At 41.4% G+C, this 27,796-nt stretch overlaps 1 protein-coding gene across 2 annotated transcripts in view; it reads left to right on the top strand.

Annotated features, from left to right (window-relative positions):
* Positions 1 to 27,796, top strand: part of CTNNBL1 (catenin beta like 1) — a 163,031-nt gene that overhangs the window by 44,366 nt on the left and 90,869 nt on the right. For both annotated transcript variants that reach the window (XM_059133251.1, XM_059133252.1), the window contains 4 exons: positions 3,292 to 3,433; positions 13,031 to 13,126; positions 20,467 to 20,560; positions 23,427 to 23,518. In XM_059133251.1, the coding sequence (XP_058989234.1) occupies positions 3,292 to 3,433; positions 13,031 to 13,126; positions 20,467 to 20,560; positions 23,427 to 23,518 (424 nt within the window). The remainder of the gene's footprint in view (positions 1 to 3,291; positions 3,434 to 13,030; positions 13,127 to 20,466; positions 20,561 to 23,426; positions 23,519 to 27,796) is intronic.

Here is a 27,796-nt window from a genome sequence, read left to right as displayed (position 1 = left end):
GGAGTGAAAAGCCCATAAAAAGATTAGAGTATACATTAAAATTTAGTGTATGATAGAGGTGGTATTTCTTCAGATCCGTGGAAAAAGGATAGATTATGGTTTTGGGACAACTGGCCAAACATTTGCAGAAAATAAAGCTAGATCTTTGCCCTATTTCATATGCTAAAATATATCTCAGAATTACTTACTCCTAAACATTTAAATATGTATAAACACAGAAGTAGTATATCGTAAAATATATTTGATCTTAGCGTAGGAAAAAATCTTACTCAAGGCACATGTAGCATAGAGTTCATAAAGGCTAAGATTTAACTACTCAGACTTTTAAAAACTTTTATGTTAAAAAGCACAGTGTAAAAATTAAAGGGCAAATATTTTTCACTGGTTTATTGTTTTTTTTACAATATATGGCAGAGATTAATTTCCTTAATATATAGAGTGCTTATAAATCAGTGAATAAGTTGAGCACCCTTAAATAAAAATGGTCAAAAAGAAACACAAATAATAGTAAACATTAATAGAATTTTAACATATTATCAGAAATGCAAAATAAAAAATGTTCTATTTCTTCTCTCAGAGGAGATTTTAAATAGATAATACTGGCTTTGAGGAATGTTGGGAGGAAATAGGCACTCCTGACACTGCTGGGACCTTTCTGGCAGGCTATAGCAAAATCTCTTAAGTTATTTATTCTTTCTGCCTGGGCACCTTCCTGGGAATTTATCCTAACACGGTACTGATGAATACATACATCTTAGTGTCATTTGTTATAAGGGAAAAGATTGGAAACCAGTTGAATGTCTGACAAAGGGGGGACTGGTGAAATAAATTATGATAGATCCACATAAGGAAATACCATGTAGCTTTTTAAAATGTGTTATTTAGAATAGAAATTTCAGATGGGCTTAATCTCCTACACCCACTGTGGGACTGATTAGTGGTTTCTTCTTGAAACACCGTGTTGAGAAGGATTCTGAAGTCATGTCTGGGCTAACCACGGAAGGGCGCTGGGTTCAAAGAGGGATTTTGCCTTGGGAGAAGGAATGACAGCTGCGTCCGACACTGGCTTTTCCTATTGTAGAAGAATGCTTAATGATAAGAGAAATTGTGTCAGTCTATGTTAACAACAATAGCAAAAATTGAATATAGAACTGTATACTGTGTAGGCTCCTTTTTAATTTTATTTTATTTTATTTTTTTTTTTTTTTGGGTAGGTGGGGGAGGTTAGGGGTTTAGAAAAACTACTTAAATCTACCAGAATATTACCAGTGGTTATTTCTGGTCACTGAGATAACGGATGATTTCTGTGGTTTTTTTTGTTTTGTTTTGTGCTTTTGTTTTGAGAGACAGCAAGAGAACATAAGCAGGCAGAAGAGCAGAGGGAGAAGGAGAAGCAAGCTCCTCACTGAGCAGGGAGCCCAATGTGGGGCTCAATCCTAGGACCTCGGGATCATGACCCGAGCCAAAGGCAGTTGCTCAACCAACTGAGCCACCCAGGCGCCCCTGTTTATTTTTTTGAAGTTTGTCTTTTCCCAGTTTTCTATAAAAAGTAGTATTTTATAATTATAAAAAATATATAAATGTTACGATTAAAAATAATAAGGGGGGAAAAAACAATGGTAAGGATATTGTCTGTGTGTTTTAAAGAATAGACTAAATAGTCTAAATTATTTTCCTTGCAGAATCCAGATTTCTGGAGAGGTGGTCTTTGCCCAGGCCCTCAGCATCTGAATGAGGCATATGTAACTTCAAGAGTCCCTGCTTATGTTTCTTTTCTTTTTTTAAATTAAAGCACCCTGATATAAAATTAAATTGAGGCCATTTGATTAAGCAGGCAGCTGTGGATATATAGAGACAAAAGATATAATCTCTGTCTTTAAGAAGCTTACATTCTAGAAACAAAGATAGACAAAATAATAATGGTAGTGGCGGGAGAAGAAGAAATGAGAGCAAACACATAGCTTTTTATAGGCCAGGCCTTTTTCTTAATTTTTATATATTATATATACATTTATTGACTCTTTACAGTAGCTCTGGGAGGTAACTTTATGGTATTATTTACAGATGAGAAACTGAGGCTTAGAGAAATGAATTAAGTGGCTAAAGTCAGGTTCAAACCCAGGCAGTCTGACTCAGAGTCTATTAAACCACCCACCACTGGGGTGCCTCGGTGGCTCAGTTGGTTAAGCGTGTGACTCTTGGTCTCAGCTTTGGTCTTTTTGTTTTGTTTTGTTTTGTTTTGTTTTTAAGATCTTATTTATTTATGTATTACAGAGTGAGTGAGCATGTGAGCAGGAGGAGGGGCAGGGAGAGAGGGAGAGGGAAAGAATCTCAGGGGAACCACACTGAATGCAGAGCCTGACATGGGGCTTGATCTCAGGGTCATGAGTTCAAGCCCTGCATTGGGCTTCATGCGGGCATGGAGCCTATTTCAGCAACCACCACCACCACCACCACAACAACAACCACCACAGCAACATCACCACTGCTTCCCTTCAGTTACTCTCAGTCGGGTATTGTTCAGTTGCTTTACATGGATTGGCTCACTTCTTCCTCAGAGCAAACCTTCCTGTCTTATTCATCAAAGGCTTAGTGGGCATTTCTGATATGTCAAACACCAGGGGACTGGGAGAGGTAAATGCACAACAGTTTTGTTCTTAGCGCCTGGGCACAGGTTTGTTGAAGGGTTCGGGTGTGGAACTATGAGTGGAGTATCTGCCGTGCCACGTAAGGTGTGGTGGTGATTGCAGGGTGAGGGAGACTAGCGCTGCTTTACTGTGGGATCTGTCCCCAAATCAGCTCACTGAAGGGAGAGGGTTGGTGGAAGGCAGGGTAGTTTTGGATGGCAGGAGAATCTCAGTATCTTCCTTTGGGTAAGGGGGATAACTGGCTGTTGATCCGAAGTGGCAGGTAAGAGAAACCCTTTTGGGATTAGTGGGAGAACTATGTCAGGGCAACACCATGGTCATGGTAGCTAATCCACAGGACTGGTGGGCAGATCATTTAATGCTACAAAATGTTTCAGGAGCCTCTAAAAGGCAACTTGTGACTGCAAGAGTAAGGAGAACCCAGTAATGAGATCTGAATCCAAGATTGATTTTTGTAATGAGGAAATCGATTTCTCAAGGAAATTGTGTGACAGTATGATGTTTGGATGAGTGTACTTCCTGGTTGGTCTGTTGCAGACACTTTGACAGATTGTTTCCCTGTCTGGATTATGTTGCTGTTTGCTCCTCAGTGCTGATGGTACCCCTTTCCTTTCACTGATGCTGTCTTGTTTTCCCCTCCTAGGTTTATGGAATCTGAGCTGGACCTAAATGACATCATTCAGGAGATGCACGTGGTGGCCACCATGCCAGACCTGTACCACCTTCTGGTGGAGTTGAACGCTGTGCAGTCTCTCCTTGGGTTACTTGGACACGATAATACAGATATCCTTGCAGATCTGTTCTCAGTAGGAAGGCTGACAGGGTGAGGGAACACTGTTTACTCTCTTCTGTCTGTCTCTGCTGATGTCTGCTGTCACGTCTGGTGTTCTATTTTCATTCTAATTATCTCCCATCTTGAAACACACGCTGCTCTTTACTCATTTGAAAATCTGTTTTTATCTGTGAATAAATCTGGGGCAATCCTTAATTGTCCTATTTTCTCTTATTAGTGCTGGAATTCATTGTGATGTATCTGTTCATACCTTAATAACGTTAATTTCTCAGGGTCTTGATTTTCCAGGTCCATTATAGCGGCATGGCCAGATAGGATTTGAATCTGTTGATCTAGACATCATTCTGCTAACAGATGGCCCAGTGGAGTTGAGACAAGAGGAGGCAGTGAACCGTGGTAGAAAGCACACTGGAATGTCCAGGAAGACGGGGATTTTAATTTCTTTTGTCCAGCGCTACATTCCCTATTCCTTAAAAAAGCCTCAGTGCACAGAAACACGTAATATTTGTCGAATGAGCATTAGACCTAAACAGATGATCTAGCTTACTTACTGATCCCAGCTTACTTTCTTGTGTGAAATTTGATGGCCCTCCAGTCCTCAGTATTTTCCTCTGCAGAAATAGAGTCAATAACTTTTGCCTTTCATTGTTATGGAATATTAAAGGAGACCATGTGAGGGCCAAGCGATTTCTGATACACAGTAGGCACTTAGTAGATGTTACTTTTAGCTGAATCTGAACCATGACTTCCAAAACCATTTTATACTTTGTCTTTGCTCTCAGATGTGCAGCAGCTTCCTGCAAACGGGTTTTGATATGCCTGTGGTCGGGGATATGTTCATTAAAGCGAATTCTCTTCCAATGGTTCTGTTTGAATCCAGATTTCCGAAGGTAGGAGACAAATGTAGTTAGTCTTCCTGAGTGATATTCACGGGGAATCTGCTGCTGCTTCATGTTATTTTCATCTTCCTGGTAATCTCTCTCCTGAGAGCATGTCTGACTAGGTTCTTTCCTGCCTGATAATTCTCATAGAAATAAATCAGTGAATAATTTTAATGCAGGCTTCTTGAGGGGTGATCTTAAGCCATTTCTGAGACTTGTAAGGTTAGATAGCATTAAAAATCACTCTGTCTGTCCCCAGGTTGCTGTGTTCCTTGGGGTTTACTGCTGGGTTCTGGGTTGTACGAGAACCCTGGTGGATCAGCTTGTTTCTGGATCAGTTTAATATAGGGTCTCATGAACTCATGCAGTAGATGTGCTTTGAGTGCTTATTATGTACCAGGCACTGTACTAGACCCCGAGGAACCATGGACTAGACTGGATGTTCAAGCAGCATCAGTTAGTAAATATATATTTGAATATCTGCTATATAATCAGCCCTATTCAAGGTACTGACTAGTCCTCACAGAGTTAGTAAGGTAGAAAGAGTTCTTAGTTGTGACTTCACCTTTTAATTCACCTACAGAATGATAGATTTTCAGAATCTAAGCAGACCTGACACATGATTTAGCCCATTGCCTTATTTATTTATTTAGTGACAAATCAGAGGTCCAAATAGTGGACAGCTAACTGTTGAGGTTGAGTCTGGCCCTCTGGGCCCCCAATTTCCAGGCTGGCCTTGTTTCAAATGCGTCCTAAACCCTCCCCCTGCAGGACTTATTACATCCCTGAAAGAGTTGCATAGTGTCATCTGCTACCTTGTGTATTCACACAGGAATCACCAAGTTTGTTTCTGGAAACACATCTCTTGTTCTTTTTCTGTTCCTGCTAACTCAAAGTAATAGTGGCAGCTTCCCGAAGATCCTGACATTTTGCTGATTCACCAGCCTGGTTCCTGCTGGGGAGGAGACTGACACGAGAAGTGCTGCTCGACATCAGCATACTTGGGAAAGGCAAGGGCACAGATGTTCCAAGTTGTTAAGTTCTGGTCTTTAAAAAGGAAAAAAACAAGTCCCCCTATAATAACTTTGACAGACTGCCATTTCCCTCCTGTTTTCTGAGAGCTAAACTGCGTTTTGTTCCCCCCCCCCCCCGTATGCCAACCTTCACCTTACTGCCCTAATGATATTTTTTAAAAATCTGATTTTTAATTATGCCCTACATCAAATTTAAAGTGCATTTGAAATTTTTTTAATTACCTAATTTTAATTAGATGCAGCAATTAGGGTAAATGTCATCCTCCTCAAAGTACAGTTTTTCTTGAAAGTGGTTTCAGGATAGGGTAGGCCCTCTTGACTTGCATCTGACACATCCTCTCCCATTCCGGGGCACTGATCTCCCAGTAGCAGTGTACTCTGCATCTTGTCTTATCTGTGATCTATAATGGAGATTTTTCTTCGGGAGATGCTTGTTAACAATTTACTGTTGTACAGCTGTAACTGCCCGAAACACCTTACCATGAATAAATAATTTCATGGCAATCATGACTTAAATTTTTTCATCTTTTTTAACTCTTCATTTATCAACCAACACCTTATGTGGCTGGTTGTGCTCCCGACAAGCCCAGGTCATCTTTGCTTTGTCCTTCTCTGAGAAAACATCAACTGTAGGGATTTTAATTGGATCAGAGTCTGGTTCTTGTAACCTTAAGAGGCAGAGGATGCGAAAAAACAGCTTGTGCCTTGTCCTTTCAACCGTGAGAAGCAGCTTCAGAGTTTATTCCGGCGCTCTGCATCACTGCTGCTCGTGAGGGCCTGTCAGCGCTTCTGTGCCTTGTCTCCCCCCTTGAGAGGCTGGAGCCCAGCCATCGGCTGGCTACAGAGTGGAATTCTGGTCTGTGAAGAGCACCTCTGGGGGTGAGGGGCAGAGAGGGAGGGGCTTACCCCTCACACGGTATTGAAGAGTCGCTCCGAATGTGCTAGAAGGAAACACACGGTATGATCCAACAGCTGCTGCCTTTTAGAAATACTGTTTTTTAAAACCATTTTTCCTTTGAAGTAGTCATTTAAATGTGTTTAGAGCCCTTTTTTGTGAACCTTTTGGAGTGTTTCTACAGAAACATAAAATCAAAGGTACGTTTAAAGATATTTTCTTAAGGTACTGCTAAACAAACAGTTTTTGTGGCCCATTTTAAGCCATATTTACTCATTTTGCCCAAAGGAACAAGGAGGAATAAAACAAGGGGAAGATAAAACCCCAGATGGTGACTCATCACCCCTTTTACCACCAACCAAAAAATAAATCACCACAGCACCAAATCCAAAAACATCCTATCTTTGTATGTCATTAGCTGCATTCTCAATTTGAGTGAGTGGAATCCTTTCTAAAGTCTTTGTGGTAGATCATGGCATTTATGGGCTTCCTCCTTTTTGTGATAAGCCCTGTTGGGTCCTGTTGGGGAAACAAGAAATGATAACTCCAGTAGAGTAAAAAACACTCACTCACTTACAAGTTACTTACTGTGTGTGGTAAGTGCCCTTGGAGTATTACGCTCACGAAATGCCTTTGGAGTTCTGAGGTGTGAGTCATTTCTGGCTTGGGGGTGATAAGGGAATTGGGCATTGGAGATGGGTAAGCTTTTGACAGATGTGGAGATTAGAGTGTGTTTCTAGTTTATTTTCATGGTCTGTACCTTGGCAGTGGAAATTGCCATTCCTTACATGCTAGAAGCTGACGTGCTCATGTGGTCACTACAAACTAACCAGTATATCAGGCTCAGGACTTTATTAAAAACAAACAAAACAAAAACAAAAATAAAACACCAAGACTACTGCTTTCCAGCTAAGTGCTCTATTAAAAAAAAAAAAAAAAAGAAAAGAAAAGAAAAGAAAGAAATTGGGGTTTATTGAGTATCCCCATTTGTTCAAAGACTGCTTTGTCTCTACCTGTTTGTGACTCAGAAAAATGAGGTCTCATCGTAATGTTGACCTAAGGCATTATTACAATGCGTTGCATACTAATAATGCGGGAAGGGAGAAATTTGTTAGTTACATAGGAGATCATTGGTGTTGATGGGACAGCTTTTTTTTTTTTGGTCTGGGATAATTTCAGGGAATGGTTGTTAGCTCTGTTCTTTTCTATACTACTGCCTAGTTTTCTTTGACTGTAGAAAGCCAGGAGGACCTGCAAAGTTGTCCTTTTGGATTTTGTGAAGAATTACTGTGGGGGTTGGAAAATAAAGAGCAGGCAAACTTTTTTTTTTAGACCAGCAGGGATCAATTGAATTTGAGCAGTTTGGGTCTGAGAAAGCTGAAGGGAAACAAACTGACTGCAACACACCATAGTGTCCCACAGGGTGTGTACAATAGTCAGGGGTGCCATGTATTAGAGCCCCAGTGTTAATGAGCAGGAATAGGGCTGGGAAGGGTTTGAGCCTCTTAAGGGCTTTCTTCTAATTGGACTGGGAGGGAGTTGGCTATTGCTCCAGTGCTTTCCTGCAAACACTGTCTAACAAGACTTGTGAATCTTGAGCTATTACTTTGCTGGGAGCTGTTCTCATCTTGACATTTCCAGAATCAAAACTATATTGCAGAGAAGGTACTTCTTTTTCTCATCAGTAGTCTGACATGTCTGATAATCTGTACAGATAAATCACCCATTTTTCTGGAGCCTTTTAGATTCGCTCTGGAGAAAGTCAGATCAGGTAAAAAGAGCCAAATGTCAGTCTAGGAAAAGGACCTCTTAATGTAGCTTTTGTTCTTGTTTATGAATTTTAGGTGAATGCCATGCCCCTAGAAGGTTAGGGTGATTATAATGTGCTTTGGACATCTCCCCTGTGGCATAATAGTGCCCATTAGCATTTGTAGGTACTTAATGAATCTTGAATGAGTGTATTTTCTCCCTCATCTTAGTTTGATCTAGGAGTGGGAGAAAATTAAGAGTCCAGGTTTATTCTAGGTAGCTCTGTGCCAACTGTTTTAAAAGGAGGAAAAGACCATTGTGTCTGTGTTTTGAAATTGATCTACATTAACTGAGCCTTTTCTAATCATTGTCCTAATCTAGAAGTAAAAGAAAAAAGTTTGGTTTTTTTGTTTGTTTTTAAACCGACATTTGTTCCATTAAATTAGTTGTAGTCCCTGAATCTAGACTGGTTTATTTTTCTTAAGGAATTCTTTTTGAGAGGACTTATTTATTTATTTTTATTTTTTATTTTTTAAAAGATTTTATTTTTTTATTTATTTAACAGACAGAGATCACAAGTAGGCAGAGAGGCAGGCGGGGGGGCGGCGGGGCGGGAAGCAGGCTCTCTGCTGAGCAGAGAGCCTGATGAGGGGCTTAATCCCAGAACCCTGGAATCATGACCTGAGCAGAAGGCAGAGGCTTAACCCACTGAGCCACCCAGGTGCCCCCAAAATGACTTTTTCAAAAAAAACCATCTGCTTACTACATCTTATTCTTATTTTTTTTTTTTTTAAGTAACTTTGTTCCTTACAGACACATCTAATTGGAGATTAATGAGATTAACATTCAGTTTCTGTACCAAAACTCTACATGGATCATACCCAAAAGCAAATGTATAAACCAAAAAGTGGAAGTAAATACTACCTCTTTTTCCAAAAGCCTTTGTATTATGGACCATTTTGTGCCCAGCTGGTCTTTTCTCCTTCACCTCCTATTACACTAGCTTATTGCCCCAGTAGTGGACAGGTACAGAGGGAGTGTGCGGGGTGGCCTTTCTACTCGACATGACAAAATAGGCTATCAAAAACTGTGTTTTAGTAATTCACAGAGAGACAGGCTCTCTGTTTTCCTATTATACTTGGACGGGAGAGCCTTTTACCTTGTGAAATGAAATTGTAACTACAGTGGAAAAACCTATCACCCATGCCCAGAGTCTGCTTGTGAAGAAATGTTGGATGGGCGGCAGACCATGCTGAATTTTCTCATCAAGATAGAGAGTCCCTTTGTCTATCTTTAGTTTGGGTTCTCATTCCTCTTTCCGGTCTTCAAATGACCTCTGTCTTCTGGGTAATATTATATTACCCAGGAGTTGCTGATTACAATATGGACTCATTACTGCCTTGCTGAAATGTTATTTGGTGAAAGTTAGGAATTTATGTAAAATCAGCTAGCAGTAGAATTGAGATGTTTACCAGACCCAATAGCTGATACCTCCTTTCATGTTTGACTTCTCAACTGAGGCAGGAGGGTAGGCAAGGAGATAACCACTGGAACATTTCTAAAAGTGATTTTCCTTGGTAAAAAGTTAGACATTTATCCTGTCCTACATAAAACCACTACCATTGTCAATTATTTTCCTTTTAAAAAAATTATTTTCCTTTTAATGTGACACATCTGTGAGCATGGCATAAGACTAGTGAAAGAAATATATGATACCCGGCCCATAGACCTTAGAGGCTGGAAAAGGACTTGATCAATCTGAATGTCTGTAGCATAGCCAAAAAATAAAATTAGATCTTCTAACCCATTGTGACCCAGAAAGGGAGACCATGCTGCTGTTAGCTTACATTTTAGATTTTAGAGGCTTCAGGAAAAAGTGAAGGCAACAGGGAGGGCCTTGGCCATTCTGTGGGAAGACCTAACTAACAATCTTTATTATAAAACGTTTTCATATTTTCTTAGTACTTTGATTTGCTTGGCTTTCGACATATGTGACCTTATTTATTCCTTTTAGCTACTCAGCGAGATGGGCTGGGCAGAAACTATTGCCACCATTTTACAGGCGAGGAGACTAAGCTATAAGGAGATAAAGGGGCTTGGACAGGATTACATGGCTAGTGATAATTTGGGGATAGGTCAGTTCACTAAAGATAGGAAGCAGAGATGAATACGACATGACTCCTGTCCTCATGTTTGCTCTGACTCTTCATCTATTGTTCTTTCAAATATACCCCATCTGTGTTTTGAGGCTGTTTGTGTGTGTGTGTGTGTGTGTGTGTGTGTTTAAATTTTATTTATTTATTTGACACACAGAGCGAGTGAGCGAGCAAGACAGAGAACAAGCACAGCAGGGGGAACGGCAGGCGAGGGAGAAGCAGGCTTCCCGCTGAGCAAGGAGCCTGTTGTGGGGCTTGATCCCAGGACCCTGGTATCATGACCTGAGCTGAAGGCAAATGCTTAGCCAGCTGTGCCACCCAGGCACTCTTTGAGGCTGTTGTTTAATGAACAGATGAGTTAATAAATACTTAGTTCTGTGTGGCACTGTTCAAGGGAGGTAATGATAGTGCTTATTACGTGCCTGATTCGTATTCTTGTCCTGTAGACATCTGGCTCCACAGTGGGTCGATGGATGGATGGATGGATGGATGGATACATAGATGAAATGTCATATATACATTAAATAAGCATGTGAATAGGTAAGATTTTTATGATGTACATGTAAGAACTTTTCAAGAGAATATATTTGGGAGTTTCTTAGATGAGGAGGATGAGGAGGAGTTTTCAGCATCTTGTTTGTTCCTGAAACTTCTAATAAGTTTTGGTGGAAATATGTGACAGATCTTTGTAATTACAATGGGGTCATTGGCTAGAACTTCCTGGAACCTAGCCCTGTTTAAAGCTGGTTTGTATTTCCCTGTGCATTAATCTGGAGTATAGTGGCAAAATTATCATTTTTGGAATCAGATGGACCAAACATTCCCCCTTACTATTGCAGCGCCTTTAGGTGAGTTACTTAACCGCTTTGAGCTTTTAGCTTTCTGACCTGTAAAATCTTATAATGCCCTTGTGAGAATTTGGTAGCTCAGCACTTGGTGTAATGATGACTTTTAGACATGTTATTACAATGGTGACCACTGCAGTCCTACTAATTCCTACTAGTCAGGGGTGGCTCTGGAGTTTCTAGGGGTTAATTTGGGAGCCAGTTTTTGTTTTTTAAAATTAATTCAAACAACTGTGTTTTAGTTTACTGTATGTCAAGTATGTTACGTGGTCTTTTGTGTCAACCACTTTCTGGTTAATGAAGACTAGACACTGCACATAAAGGAGTTTTGTCCAAAGACCTTTCAGCTCTTTTACATATTCAGTTTTATAGCACTCCAGTGTTTTGGGTACATAACACTTTAAAGAATGAAAGAAGATGACACTGATAGCTTAGTTACTTGTGCATGATGATCAGCCAGTCAGTTATAAATGAATAAACCAACCCTCCAATAGCATTTCTTTTGGCAAAAGATGTTCATAAAATACCTGGAACATTAGCTGGTTGTTAGCAAGCCCTATCATTCCTGTTATTATGTCCTTTATCTTTCCTTTTACTTTTTTCTTTCCAGTTCTGGGGAAACTGCCCTGATTCTGACCTTGTCTCACTCTGGACTCTTGTATGTGGTATCTTTTCCTCCAGACCTGGCTTCCCGCCCAGCCCAGCCCCTTCAACTACCTGCTCATCCTGCCTCCCATGTGCCCAGTCCTGCCCTGGCACTCTGCTTGAGTGCAAGTCCGTACACAGCTGTTAGGTTATTCTTTCGAAATATTGTTTTCCTCATAGAGCTCTAATTGTAATTTTCTCCCTATTCTCCCCTTTCTTCTGTCCTTCCCTCCCTTCCCTGATCCTCTGTGTCCTCTTCATGTGCCTTTGTGCCTTCCAGTCTCCTTCCTCTTCTTCCCATGGCTTGGCTTTCTCGCCCTTCTGCCCTCATCCTTTTTAGTTGCCTGTTTTCTGACCAGTTTTTCTCTAGCAGATCATGGCTGATTTCTGAGTTCAGTTTGATCGCCCCCTTTGCAGGACATCTGTATTCCTCATTTGTTACATGTTGGCAGTTGCCTGTGGTGCATAATTTTTTAAATGTCTCTGATTATTGAACGTCCTCGTTTTGTAGATGAGGAAACGGAGGCCCAGAATGAATAGTGGATTTGCTTTTGTCACCAGCACAGTGCTTTCTCCATCGTAGACATTCAGAAATGCAGGTTGGCAGAGCATGGGGTGTGTGTGTGTGTGTGTGTGTGTGTGTGTGTGTGTGTGTGTGTGTGTGTGTAAGAGTGAGAGAAAAAAGAGAATGTGTTTCCAAGGTGAGGAGGGAAAGCGGTTTCGTTCTGCCTTCTAGTTTCCAAACATAACTCCTTTTTTCTCTCTTTCTTGTTTTCTTTCTTTCATATATATCTTCCTCTATTTTTGTCTTGTGTTTATCTTGTTGTTCTTCCTTTTATGTCCATAGTAGCTCAGTGTTTGAGGGGAGGGGGAGGTCTAGCACAGTCCAGTATAAAGCCTTCCCTCTACATCTGAAACTGATTTTGTCCTGCCCCGCTCTCTGCCGACCTCTAGGTGAACACCAGCCATCTCATCTCAGAAATCATTACTGCCTTCGAAGGTGAACTGTACAGGGTAGTTCAGATTATACTGAGTTCCAAGAATTTAAATCGTGAGATAGGGTTAAGGGTGTTGGCCTACTTCTCACTGGAAAAGCAACCTCCTGAGCAATTTATTTGAAATTTTGAAATTTATGAAAATGTAGTGAACCTATGGAGTAAGTGACCAGGAAGACAGCATAAGGAAAAAGACTGAGTCAGTTAACAACATTTACTGAACACCCACCATGAGTAGAACCTCATTGAAGAGATGTTAATAAAACCACAGTGTATTAAAGGTGAACGGTAATAAAATGATTGATAGGGAAACAGAAAGGAACCAAAGATTTTAATAAAATGTCAGTAAGGTTTCAGTATGTACGTGATGCCCTTAACACTTTTCACATGTGTCCATAGCTGTGGTTGATTTGCTTCAGGAATTAACAGATATAGACACCCTCCATGAGAGTGAAGAGGGAGCGGAAGTACTCATTGATGCTCTGGTAAGTTGCACATCCAGCGGGGGTTTTGCGGGTGTGTGTACGTGTTAACATCATCACCATTTTCTCTGAGTGTACCAGGTGGGTGTGAGCTCTGTGGCAAGGCTACATTGAATGAGGAGAATAGAAGGTAGAAATGCAACTTGTGGGGTTGTGGGGTACATGATACTCTGGAACTGTGTTAAGGAGGGGTTATAGAGGCCTAGCATTTATTAAATATCTGCTGTAGGCAGGCCTTTTCTCATTTTTTTTTCCACTTTATGTGATCTTCACCATATCCTCTTAGATGGGTATTACTGCTACTATTCCCATTTCCAGCTGTGACACTGAGGCTTAGAGAGGCAAAATAGCTTGCCCGTGGTCACGCAGCTGGGATTTGAACCTGTATTCTTTTTGACTCCATGTTCCTGTTCTTCTGTCTCCAACTGTGGTGCTGCTGGTCTTTTCACAAATGTTTCTTCTCTCCTCTGCCAGCACCAGTGAGGACAGATACCATTATTATTTTATAGATAGGGAATCGGAGAATGTTAAAAGCAAGAACAAACCTTCTAACTCATCCAGCCAGAGTTGCAGCCCCTCCTTGTAGAGACAGGACCAGTGGATTTCTGTGTGTCTTTTTTGTGGAGCCTGGGTGAGGCTTTACAGTCTTCTAGGCAGCAGCCAGTCAAAAGTCTATACGTGAGTTAAACCAGTCTATTCTCCTCGCCTCCCTTTACATGTGAGGAAACCCAGATACAGAAGGGCAGCCATCCAGTGGGTCATTCAGCCAGGCCCTGTACAGCAGAAATGAGAGCCCGTGTGTTCAGATCCCCGCCACACCAGCTTCCCTCTTTCACCAGTGATCGTAGAGGCCTCCAAGACTGGAAAGGCAGCACAGCCGGCAAGTGGAGGAGGGAGTCTAGTCCAGCCTCTTACCCTGACACCTGTGGGGCTCTGTCTACCATCAAGCTGTCTCCCTCCTCTAGGATGGAGTTAATTTTCCTTCCTCTCTGTTTTCTGTTGTCTGGTCTTTTCTTTCTGCTAAGAATGTTAGTAAATACTGGTTTTGATGCAGTTTAACAGTTTATCAGAAAAGGCTGTAGTCCCTTGTATTAGAAGCACCGGGGTGTGTGTTAGGCTATATTCCGGCCCCATCCCAAACCCACTGAATCAGAAATGGTTGGGACTGGGGCAGGCCTCAAATGGTTCTGACACCCCATCGGTGCTCCACCCACCCTCTCCTCACTCTGTCTCTCTCAAGGTCCTTGACACTGGAAATTTCCCATGTGCCATGCTTGCTGCTGGCATTCGGTTGAATGGAAAGGCTGCGAACCCACTGGATATGAAGGACTGTCTGCTACAGAGCGTGAGGCTGGAGTCCAGCAGGGCTATTTGTGACTGAGTTTGATGAAAATTTCTATTGCCATTTTTCTTTCAGGCTCAGTCCTAGAGCGAACTGCCACTTTTGTAGAATTCAGGACCTTTATTTTTCCCTGGAACCACTGTGCAGAAAGAAAAGGATGATGTTGGGTTGTCTTTTTGTTTTGAGGAGCATCTGAAGGAAGGCTGTGGCACTTGCTCCTGCTCTGTGTCCCCACAGTGTCATTTGTGCAGTCTTACCTTCCAGAGGTTAATTACAGTGGCCCTGAGTGAGCCTTCCTGCCTGGTCCCTGGGCTGATTTTAATTACCATCCTTTGCCCGTGTGAATAGGGGAGACGAGAGAAGAGCAGCTAGCCTGGCTGCTGCTGTAAAATGCACCCAGAAACAGCAGTTCACACAAAAGCCCCCTTTGTGTTTTCTGTGTCGCTAAGCCCACCAACCAAAGCTGGATCGTGCAGATTTTATTGTTTGTTTGGAAAGGAACAGTTCATCCTCAGTCTGGGGAGCCATTAGGTAGCTGCTATACAGGGTTTTCTGTTTGTTTAGGGGTTTTTTTATTATCATTTTAAGATTTTGACTCTTACAGCTTTATACTGGTAGGGCTGGTGTGAATCACAGTTGAACATTCCTAGACTCCTATATATGATTTGCTCGTCTGCAGCCAGTCAGAAGGCATCAGTAAATAACAGAGCAGAACTGGTGGGTGGTCTTTCATTTATTTATTTTTTTACCCTTGTGCTGCACTCAGGAAGAAGTTTGATAAGTATTCTCATATTACAAGGGTTGAGTTGTCTTTGTAGTTTTAATTTGGGGCCAGTATCAGAGGCCCGGAATAGCACGAGCAGAGGCTAGAGGGCGCAAAGCAGAATTTATTGTGGTGTGCAGTTTGCAGGTATTGCCTTGGTCTTTTTCCCAATTGGAAGTCCTAGGCAATGAACTAGCACATTTCTGGGGAGAGAGTGCTATCCTGGCATTCTTGGGGGATCTTTGGGGCTTAAAATTTGGTTCACTTCCACTGCTATTACTTATGCAGAAGGTGAATATTTGTGCTTTGTAACAAATTGATTTGGTAGCCTAGAAAATAGTGTCTTTTCTAAGAGTAGTAAATGCAAGGGTATGTTGCTTTAATGGCACTTCTCTGAAGTCTTAGGACTTCTTGAGAGTTGTGATTAGATGACAGCCATTTCCTACTTTCTAGTCCCCAAATCTGCCAGGTGCTTGGCAGCCCCATGCCTTTGCTCCCATCTGCCTTCAGCTTGGCAAGCCTTGCTTTTCCTGGGCTACCTGGAATACTCCTGCTCATCCTTTAAAGCCTGACTTAAAGTTTATCTCTTCTGAGGTTTTTGTTTTGTTTTATTTTTGTTTTTTATTGTTTTTTTTTTTAGGCTCATCATCCTAGCCCCCAACAGAATTTGTGTATTTGTGTTCTTTTAGCACTTTGTATATCCTGGCACTTGTCACATTGGCTTATAAATATCTGTTAATAAGTTTGTCTTTCCTGAGATGTGATTTGCATCAAGAGAGTGGCTTGAGTGGTAGCTGTATCATTTACCAACTGTGTGTCCTTGGGAAAGTTACCTAATCTCCATGTACTCGAGTTTCTCCTTCTGTAGAATGGGGATAACAGTAGTGCCTGTTGCATAACATTGAAGTGAAGAATAAATGAGTTATTGAATCTTCAGGACAGTGTCCAGCACAGAGTGAACACCCAGTAAATGTTGGCCATTATCTTCATAAAAGTACTATGCCTGGAACATACTAAGTTCTTAGTAAATGTCAAGTTAAAATGATATGTATCATCGGCCATACAGCGAGAGCAAACATTTTTCTCATTTTGACAGATGTTCAAAGAGCATTTTGAATGACTACTAAAAAAAATTTTATGAAGGGAATGGACCAAAGTAAGGCATGAGAGGATAGATGTTTAGCTTAAAAAAAAAAAAACGAGGATGAAATGAGTAGTGATGATAATGCAAGGCAGAATATTAAGAACAGTTACGAGAGATGTAAGCTTCTGTGGAAGTGGGGAGGAGGTAGCAACCAGTTGTGAGGGGAAGACTCAGGAAGGACTGCAGAGCTGCAGGTACTTTCTGTGCCCTCAAAGGGAAGCTCAGTGGGAGGATGTGTGCAGGTGTCCCAGCAGAAGAGGTAGGAATGTGGCTGGGCCACGACATTGGCCATAGTGGCTAGGAGCCACCATTTGTCATAAAGAGTTTCACAAAAGTCCCGTTGATGTGGAGACTCAGGGGACTGCCCTCCATACCCATTATCTTGCACTCACTTAACCCTTCGGTAAACATTCAGCTTTGAAGTTCTGTAGTGCTGTGGCTTGGGCTGCTTGGCACTGCATTTGTGCTGCTCAGGTGAGGCTGAGGTTGGCAGGTTTTCAGTTGCTCTAAAGGTATTTATTATGTAAATTTCTGGATCCTGTCATTTGTATCCCTTCTCATTTCTATTAATGTCCACCTTCATTTGTATTTGTTCCCAAGCAAAATTCATTTGTTCATTCATTCTCTCAATGTTTATTGAATACTTTGTCTGTTCTAGACTGCAGCAATGGGGTATATAGCAGTGAGCCAGACTGACAGATTCTGCTTTTGTGGAGCTCAAATTCTAGTGTGGGGAGAAGCAGTAATCAAACGAGAAAGCAGATAGTGATTCTCTGTTACATAAAGAATTAAAATAGGGAGATGTGATGTCCGGTGACTGGGAAGTCACGTTAGATTAGCTAGTCGGGGAAGGCCCAAGTTTGGCATGACACGAAGAAACCAGCCATTCAGAATGACGGAGGGCAAGATGGGACAAGTGCAAAGGATGACCTAAGGCAGGAATGAGCTTGACAGACTTGAGGAACAGAAAAACTGTTTGAGCACAGCTTGAGGGAGGGGAGAGAACGCAGTCAGGGGCAGATGGCTCAGGGTTTTTATAGGCCATGGTAGGAAGCTGGGGTGGAATTGCCTGTGTGAAGGGGAGTAACTGGAGTATCTTGGGCAAGGGAGTGTAGCATAGTCTGACCTAACAGTTTAGGAAGACCATTCTTGGCAGCTGGATAATGAATTGCAGGAGCAAGAGGAGAAACTAAAATATTACTAGGTAGGTGGCAACAGGCGTAAGTTTTGCATTCTGACCATACTACCATTTGTACTCTCATAACTTTCTGCTTGATCAAGATTCAGTGGATGTAGGAGGTTTTTTCTTAGTTTTTTAATTATGAAATTTTCAGAACTCACAGCAGGTAGAAAATTTAACTCCACACTCTTAAGAAAGTTTATTGGCAGATTGTACAAGATAGAAAAAGAATCCTTCAAACCTTCTCATCTGTCCTTTTTAAAAATGTTTTCCTTCTGTCTTGTATCCATCTTCCCTGGGCAAGTGGGAAAGGATATCTGAACATGCCCTTGACCTTTGTCTTAGTAGGTCCTGCCGGAATATTGTTTAGGAGACCTGCTAATGGGGAGAAGTATCTGGTGGACTTACCAGAAAACATCAGGCTTAAGACAATCTTGATTTCCAAGGCCAAGGTTGCTCTGGCAGACACTTTGGTCCTTGACCAGGATTCATTTTTGTTTTCAGGTTTAGTCACAGGTCCAAAAAATTGGCATGAAGGTGGTAGACCCAAGCGGCTAGAGTGAGTGAGACAGAATGCTAATTTGTGCTTCTTACTAGATGATATTCAGAGCTATGCATAATACAGATATTTTTCCGAGGGTTTTCTGAGCTAAATGTATTTTGACTGCTTTGACCCTCCTACAATCAGATAAAATTGCATTTAACCCAGCTAAACATAAACTTTCATACTTTGCAAGCTTGAAAAGGCTGTCTCTTAGAAGTTAGATTTCTGTGGCAAGAAAAAATTTCCTCCAGCCAGATATCCATTCAATTCTGGGATTTGAATGCATTGCATACTGTCACTTTCCCCCCTACCATTTTCCAGATAGCAGAGATGGGAAACATAACTAAGAATCAAGGAAAGGGGGAAAGTAGTGCAGATAAAGCAGCAATAAGCAATTGAAACGGGTGAAGCAGTTTGCAGAACCAACAAGCAGTGTGATACCCAGTGGATTTGCAGTGTCTGCTGCTTTAGGATTCAGGGAGATTATAAGTCAATCAGGGTGATTTAGGGAAAAACAAACTGTGACATGGTTCATATTTTCCCCCCAGATGTTTTTCTGTTTCCTCTCACATACTCAGATTGTCCAATTAATTAAGGAAAACATTGCAGTGGATTTCTTTGGTGAAGCTTTTGCTGGCTGTGAGATTTGAGAGTGAGATTTTATATCTCCTTGGGATAAGAGGGGAAAACAGCTCATTCTTGTATTTACGGGCACCCTCAATTCTGGCATCAGTATCCCCTCAGATCTGCAGCTAGTGTCTTGCATTGCTCTTCACAGTAGAAAGGGCAGAGCCTAGAAAATTCTACCTTGTTTATGATTGAGGTTCACAAATCAGTCAATAATTGCAGGTTTTCCCCCCTTGCCAGCTGCTTTCTTTAAGTGTCACCAGGAGTGGAGGCCTTATTTCAATATCTGTCTCTCTTGCCATTGTTCCATCCTCCGGCTCAGTTTGAGCTGTGTCATAGGGTATCTTATACACAGGTGCTCAGGCAGTATCAGCTGAGTGAGCTGATACGTTTCCGTATCTCTCCTTTCTTTTCCCCCTCCCCAGAGTGACAGGGTATGATTGGAAAAAAATAGATGCTTAGAGTCAGTCACTTCTGCCCCAACCTTTGTGGCATTGGCCAGGCTAGCTATCCTCTCTGGACCTTTTTTGGTCACCTATAAGAGCTGTGAGGATGCGTGATAGCAAATGGAACAGTTTCTATAAAAGACCTGATTGCAGTACACAAAGTAAGTGTTTTCTCAGTTTATTTGAATTTAACAAAATGACTGATTATCTGTCATGTACCATAGCATTGCACTACCCTTGGAAGAGTATGCCAGGGTGGGAAATCCTCCCGTTTGCTAAGGGAGGCAGTCAGAGAGGATATACCACAGACACACGGCAGGTTTTATTTTCCTGTGCAGGTTACTGACTGGCTACTGATGAGAAAGTTATTACCAGGTGGGTAATCACTTCTTGATTCTGCATTTCCTTAGTTACCTTCCTGGGTTTGCATAAGGGTTACCCAAAGGGCAGTATCCCTAAGAATACAGATTGTGTGCAGAGGGAAGCATGAGGTAGTATAAGTGTTATTTCACCAAAGAAGGAAGGTTGATTTTTGCTTTTCTTCTACTGCCCAGTAGCCATTTGGTCTTCGCTAAGCTGTTAATCTTTGAATATCAGCTCTGTGACATGGCTACTGAAAGTTTTCTATAAGGTTGTATGAATTAAATTAGAGAAATTTAATTGCTGTTCTATGTGTTACGTGTAATACAAATGTCAGGCATTTTATTACATTAATACTCTTCTCAAGAAGGAATTAGAAATTCATCAGAAGTAATAGTTTCATAAAAGCTTAACACAGAACGTTAGGAATGTTTTGAGTTTAACCCTAAATTTTGAGGTCAGTGTAAAGTATGGCAAATAAACTTCCCAACTAAATATCTCTTGGTGCTGTGGTCTAGAAACATGATTTTGACTTGAACAAACTATTGACCCGATTTAAGATGGCACTTCTGCAAGGTGTTTGTTTAAATTCCACAGGGAAGTAGAAAGAGCAGTGAACTTGATTTCAGAAGACCTGGGTTCAAGTGCTAGCGCTGATACTCACCAGCTTTGTAACCTTGAACTTTACTTTGTCTCCTTAAGCTTAGATTTACTCATCTTAAGTTAGGGGTAAGGAAGCCTGCCCTTTCTTTGTCTTGGGGTCACTTCAAGACCCAAAGAGGTAATGGGATGGAAGAGCACACTGTAAACCATGGATGGTTTACAGTTGATTTGTTCTTTTGTTGGTGCAGGTGAGAAGAAAGTATGGGAATGGGAACATTTTGGGACTGTTCTGTGACTTGTATCCCTCTCTCCCCTTGCTCCCCTGTTGCTGAAGGTGGATGGGCAGGTGGTGGCCCTGCTAGTGCAGAATCTGGAGCGCCTGGATGAGTCCGTGAAAGAAGAGGCGGACGGTGTCCACAACACTCTAGGTGAGGGGCAGGGCAACCAGTGATCTGAGACCTTTGTGTTTGTTTGGGGGTTCGGTGCTCATTTCTTTCTTCCTTCATAATAGAGTCAACAGCAGTGGTGTTTTCTTTCCTTCTAGTCCCAGACTGCTTTTCCAGAAATGAAGACCCTTGTGTAAATTTCATATAACCGCAGCTTTGCTTTGGCTTGCAAGTAATAAAAGCAGAAATCCACTAAGTCGGATAACTTCCTGGACAAAAACTGGCCCCTTTTAGCAGACCTCTGCCTCCAAATGTTAGGGTCATGTCTGTGCAGGATGAATTTTTTTAATTTTTAAAATTTTTTTAGCTTTAGAAAGTATATATTTTACTATTTTTAATCTCTCTATATTGGTTTTTCTTCCTATTCCCTTCAGTGGGACTACAAACTTTGGAACAGTGGAATACCTTTATAAGACAGTTTATTTGGAAAACAGTTAAGTGTGTCTTTGTCTTCTTATGTGTAGTTTGCCACATGAACCAAATTGAAATATTGCTGTTAACTTGGATGCACTTTCCTCATATGTTAATTTAAGTGGGTGTCTTTGCTGTATTTCCCTTCCTCCTCTTCAAATCTCCCAGATCTTTTCCCCTGCAAAGTTGCTGAACCATTATCCTATTTAAAATTGTGCTTTTGAGTAGTCCTCTTTATCACTGGTCATTGTCTTATTTAAAAAAAAATAAAGGTGACATATCTTAAGCAGAGCTTGAGAAACGAATGAAGTCCAGCTGAAGCAGAAATTTTGATGAGATTAGATTTTTCTCTCAGCTCTTTTTGTCTACCACAGATTTCTCTTGTAATTTTATACTCTCTTCTGTGAGCATTATCATAAAGAAGAGGGAAGACATATCACCAAGGGAATAAGAGAAGAGAGAACACAACAATCTAACTTTGGGGTTGGCTTTAGTCTAGAGCTAGAATTTAGCGTTACCATCTGTTAGCCTAATGCTGGATTTTGCTGGATAGAAAGCTTATCAAAAGTTTTAACTGATGGGCGCCTGGGTAGCTCAGTGGGTTACACTGCTGCCTTCAGATCAGGTCATGATCTCAGGGTCCTGGGATCGAGTCCCGCATCAGGCTCTCTGCTTGGCAGGGAGCCTGTTTCCCTTCCTCTCTCTCTGCCTGCCTCTCTGCTTACTTGTGATCTCTCTCTGTCAAATAAATACATAAGATCTTTAAAAAAAAAAAAGTTTTAACTGAATGTTAATAAAAAGGGCCTGGTGTAATGAAAAAAGCCCCAGGCTTGCTGTCTGTAGAGATCTGTCTGGTTTCAGCATGGTCACCTACCAGCAGCTCAGGAGGTCCATCCCACTCTCATTTATTGAGCACCTGCTGTTTGTGAGGCACTGGGCTAGGCACTGGAGTAGATTAAAGATGAATTGGGCATGGTCTTAACTCTGGGAGAGTCTTGATCGGAAAGAAAAAATAATACAGGGTGACAAATGGGATAATAGTCAGTGGAGAACAGTGTGGAAGTGAGGAAAGGCCTCCAAAGGCAGCTGAATGAGGCAGAGTATGAAGACAGGTACGTTTTGACTGAGAAATGTGAGAAGGACCCTTGGGTGGGAGAGAGTCACAGTTGCAAAGCCAGGAGTGGGCGTGGACTGGGGAAAGAGTAGAGATGTATTGTGGCAGTGAGAGGTAGCAGTAGTGGAAGATGGGACAGGAGGCGTGAGTTTGCCCAATGGTGGAAGACCTTGTAAACTGAGGCAGGATGATTGGATTTGACTGTAGTGAGCAACAGGAAGCCATCTAAAGTGTAAGCAGAGGAATCAGATAAGGGCATTGGAGATTAAAATGAATGAGTTGATTTTCCCAGGAAATGTGAAAAAGTAACTTAGGGTATTGTGATGATCCTTGCCTCTCCCGAGTCTCTTACTACTCTGCTAACCTGGCTTTGTATTCCATGCCCTGAGGAGGCTGCCCACTGAGTCTTTTAACTTGCCACTGGCTGACAAGGGCAGAGGAGTGAAGATGAACAAGAGGCATGGTGATTTCTTTATCCCTTTCTCCTTCAAAACTCAGATCTGATGTCTGGGCATTGGGCTTAGAGAACGTGGAACTAACTATGTCTCCTTTATAATGTAACATATCCTAGGATATGGAGCAGAAGGGGCCCTGAAAGAAATGAAAACATTGGATGTGTTAGAATGGAACTGAAGGGGGTTTTTAAAAATATCCCCCTTTTTAGTATCATAGTCATGTAATAATTTTTTTCTTTTGGCATCCTAAGTTTTAATTTTCTATTAAGCAGCAATTTGACCATTGTAGGAGATAGCAAGACCAATTATATTTGCTTCGAGTACCTGACAGTTACCTCTGCCGGCATGGCCTTTCCCCTCTGTGCACTTTATTTTGTGCAATTAAGAGGATCATGCTTTCCTCCTTTGCTGTATCCAGAGAAAGAGAAATGAAAGTGAATGAATCAGAAAGGGAAGAGACTGAATTCACCATCCCATTTTTTTTCCTAGGCTTCCTGCCTAGTCCCGTCTCTTCAGTTACGGGTCTCTGGGACCCCAGTGCAATGAGTTAAGAAGGCCTTCCCGGGCAGATACCCACATTTCCCTGTGTTCTGCTCTGGGGTTGTTCCCTATGAGCGCAGAACATCTATCACATTCCTTTTGTGAATTTCATCATTTTCATTATGAGTTTTACTTGCAACATTACTTGAATTGAAAACAAACCATAGCATCTCCCTGGTTAATCTAATAATGACAACATAGCATCTGGCTGGGAGGAATACAGGAAGTGGGAAGAGGAATATGGTGTCTGTCATGGGCAGGGAAGCTGGCTTGTTGCAGATGGAAACAAAATTGCCCTTCCAAATGACTGGTGTCTGTCTCCCTTTAGCTATTGTGGAAAACATGGCAGAGTTCCGGCCTGAGATGTGTACCGAGGCTGCCCAGCAGGGTCTTCTGCAGTGGCTGTTGAAGAGGCTGAAGGTCAGTTTGGGTTGTGGGATGGCAGCTCACACCACCCTTTGCTCTGGGTCTGGCTGAAGCTGGCTCACCCACACTGATGTTTGTCCCTTTTGCTGTGGGATCTAGTTTGGAAATCTTCACTAGAAGATCCCTTTTGTCTTTTTCTGCTTTTCCTTTGTTTGTTTTAAAAGAAGAGGCTTTAAAAGTAGGCTTTAATACCTCCAAAAATATTTAAAACATTTTGTAAATACAAATAAATTCGTGTGGTACAGAATGCCTTCTGTAAAAGTAAAAGCTCTTCTTAGTAGAGTCCTTCTAGTTCCGCTTGCCAGAGACAGCCACTGTTAACAATATTTTACCTATCCTTCCAGAAGTTTTCTGTGTATCTAGGAGTGTGTGTGTTTCACAAATAGAATTATACAATATTTTATTTTGCAAGTTGGCTTTTTCAGTGAACTAATAGCTGCCTAGTAGTCTGTTTTATGCATATACCAAAATTAATTTAGCCATTCCCCCTTTTTATAACACTTACTCACTGCCGTATAACAATCTTCTACTGTTACAAGCAGTGCTATAGTGACTATTCTCATATACACATACACATTTTTTTTCTTGCACACTTCTTTTAGTTTATCTGTAGGATAAATTCCTGGAATTAGAATTGATAGAGATCAAAGGATATACACATTAACATTTTTGGTGGGTATTGCAAAGTTGTTCTGTGTAAGGGTGCCCCACTGATTTGAGAGTATCTATTTCCCCTAGCAACGTTGGGTACTATCAGTCTTAAAATTTTGTTAATCTGCTAAATGAAAACGGGGTTTTTTTTTTAAATTTTGGAATTTTAAAATCAGGGAAAGAATATTGGCTTCTACATGTTTGTTAGATATTTGTATTCAACTCTTTTAATTTACTATTATCCTTTGTGCATATTTATATTTCTGTTAGATTATTTATTCTCTTTTCTTCTTAGGGTAGCCCCTTTGACTATCTTTTTAACAATTAGTGCTGTCCCATAGAGTAAATGAGGAATAAGTGGCAAGAGCTTCTCTTAAAAGAGTAGTTTTAACCAAAGGCATGATGGGAGGCAGTTTGGGATTGCTTATATGCTACTGAAATGGTTAGCAAGCAAGGATTCCCAGCTTTTCTGTGAGAAGGAGGCATTTGTTCATAGATAGAATGATTCTCTAAGTGTTCATGGCCTTGCTATGCTTCAGAGCGTCACAGAGATCCAGAAAGTCTGAGGTACGTCAGGATGTCAGGTCAAATTTACCGCCCCCCCCCCCATTGTCTTGGCAGGACTCAGAAAGAATGTTCTGCCTAAGAGGGCATATGCCCAATGATTACCCTTCTTTCTGACCATCTAGGTCTTCCCCAATCCTACTTTAAATAAGTTAAATACCATTTGTTTCCATGAAATCTGTAACAACACAGATTATATAGCATGACTTGAATGTATTCATATTCAGCTCGTCTAGATACTTCCATCAGTGGGAGTGGGCACATTTGCCTGGCAGACTATAAACTCAGTGCCTATTTCAGTAGATTGTAACTCCCTTTACACACACACACACACACACACACACACACACCCCTACCTTTTAGGGGAAAAAAAATCAGGTCTGGTTAATTCATGCATTGTCATCTTTGCAACTTCCTTGACCTCTTCTCATGAGTCTCCATGTCTTTGATTTTAAGGGCTAGAACTGTTTCCCCATGTAATTCTCAGTTTTTTCTTTCCTCAACATTCAACACATTTTTATTCTCCAAAGCCTTAAAACATTTGGGGAGTGAGGAGTGGAGGGGAGGAAAGTAGGACACAGAGTTGAGGGGATGGGATAGATTACAGGGACCTGAGCTGTTCATGGGGTGGCCATAGTGAGAGCTCCAATGGTAAAATATACAAAACAATCCAATGACTTTTGTCTCTGAAATCAAGACCAATTCCTTTTAGTTCCTTGAGACTTCAGGGATCCTTCATTAAACCAGGATGTCAGGCCTCCTCTGCCCTTCGAAAGGTATTGACACTTACCAGTCTTTTTTGAATTGGTAACAGGAAGGAAAATTGAGACCTTTGGGGGTTTAGCTTGGATTATATTACCCTAATGAGAGTAAAGAGTCCCACTTCACAGTCTAGCAAGCTGGTGACTCTTGCCCTTTAGGCACAATGTTTATGTAATCCTCAGGGCATAAATAGCCATGTTGCTGTCTCTAAAACCGTTTTTTCAAGGTTTCAGGGTATCTAAACATTAAAATGCTATTCAGTTATTTTACTAGTAAGCAAGTGCCCTTAGAAAAATCCTGTGCTGCCCAGATCTTTAAGAAGAATCTTGCTTAAGTATGAGGCCAGCAAGAAGGCATGTTTTTTAAAAAAACAATGCCTTGCTCTTTTTTCTCATCATCTAGGACAGTGCTTGCTGTAACTTTCACTGTCATAAACATTGAATCTGAGTGCTGGGCATAGACCCTGATTTTTACCAGCAGAGCTCTAAAAAATTCAGATTTCCATGGGGCGCCTGGGTGGCTTAGTTAGTTAAACGTCTGCTGCATCAGCTGAGGTCATGATCCTGGAGTCCCAGGATCCAGCCCCGCTCAGCAGGGAGTCTGCTTCTCCCACTGACCCTCCCCATCTTGTGCACACTCTCTCATACACTCTGTCTCTCTCAAATAAATACACTCTTAAAAAAACAAAACAAAACCAGTTTCCCAGACCCATTGTCTAGTCTCTGTCTTTGGCATATTTTAGAGAAGTTCCGCCTATGATGCTAATGGACAGCCCTCACTGATATCCTCTGTTCTCTGGAGATATGAACATTACTGTTAGCCATTTTTATTCTGCTCTACTCCTGCACTAGATTTAATATTCCATTTTCAGTGTGCCATTCCCTATTCCAGAACCTTCCTCTACAAGATGCTGATGACTTCTCCACCAGAGCCCACCTTCTCTGCCTACTTTTAAAGTCCCCTTATACCTGGCCTAGTCTGACTTTTTCATTTCTCCCTTTTTAAACATTATTATTGCCTTTCAGGCCTTATTACCTTTCAGGCATCTTTTTTTACCTACCATCTGCTCTGCAAAGGTCAGAATGATTTTGACCTCTGTATCTGTTTTGTTGTTCATGCTCCTCTTTCCACCAGGAATGACTCCTGTCTTTCTTATGTACTTCTCAGGTATACACAGCCTTCATTAACCAGTTTAAATCCCTAATCTTCCACGTAGCCACCATCATTTTTAGAACTGAAAGAAAATTTATAACTTCCATTGCAAATTTAAAAAAAATCAAGACAGATCGAGTCCCGAATCGGGCTTCTTGCTCGGCGGGGAGCCTGCTTCTCTCTCTGCCTCTGCCTGCCACTCTGTCTGCTTGTGCGCTCTATCTATCTCTGATAAATAAATAAATAAAAATCTTAAAAAAATAAATAAAATAAAAGCAAGGACTGGGTCTCCATTATTTTTGCTTCTCTCAGTTGTTCTTAAGGTGTGGTTTCCCTGGCAACTTGTTAAAAATGCAAATTATTGAACCCACCCCTTCACCCACTGACTCCACCCCTCCTGGGTGAGACTAGTAATCAGTTTTAAGAAGCCCTCCAGGTGAGTTGGAGGTAGGTTAACATCTGAGAACACCATAGTTTATGTTGCCTTTTAAGCCCTGTTCTTTAACTGATCATCCTGTATTTATTCAGTAGTCTTTGAGTAATTCTTTAGTGAGTGGCACCTTGATGAGTCCTCTTTTTGTGCTGGTAGCCTAGCAGTATATAGAGATACGGATTTCTTCATCCATTAAGTGAAATGTCACTAATTTGTGCTAATGAGGATGAAACCCACTGCAGACCGATTGCATTAAATGGGTTAGCAGGTGAGCAGATAACAGGATTGTGAGTGAGACTATCACAGTTCATTTTTATGGAGAATACAAGCCTTTAGGACGTTGTGTACTATTGAAAATAATGCCCAAACCCAAAGTTTTATTTTTCCTTTTCTAAAGAAACAAAATTAGGATTCTCTTTGTTTCCCAGTGAGGTCAGTGTTTCAGAAACAGTTGCAACATTCAGCATATGAGCTAACGGATTGAGAACTGGCTACACGATACTACATGTACAACTAGTTGATGAGAAGTTCTTAGCCTCCTATGACCAGGAGCTGGGATTTTACAGGGCACAATCTGCTTCAGCAGTTGTACAGAGCTGTGGATATGTCTGAACCTGCCCCATGTGTTCCAGGTACCAGAGGTGAGCTGCAGAAATAACCTGCAGCTTCTGGCTGCGGGTGGTAGCATAATTGTTTTGTACTTTCCAAAA

Source organism: Mustela lutreola, chromosome 9 (genome assembly GCF_030435805.1).
Source record: "Mustela lutreola isolate mMusLut2 chromosome 9, mMusLut2.pri, whole genome shotgun sequence".
Taxonomy (NCBI): Eukaryota; Metazoa; Chordata; class Mammalia; order Carnivora; family Mustelidae; genus Mustela; species Mustela lutreola.
Note: the sequence above shows the minus strand (reverse complement) of the source record. Positions and strands in the feature narration are given on the sequence as shown.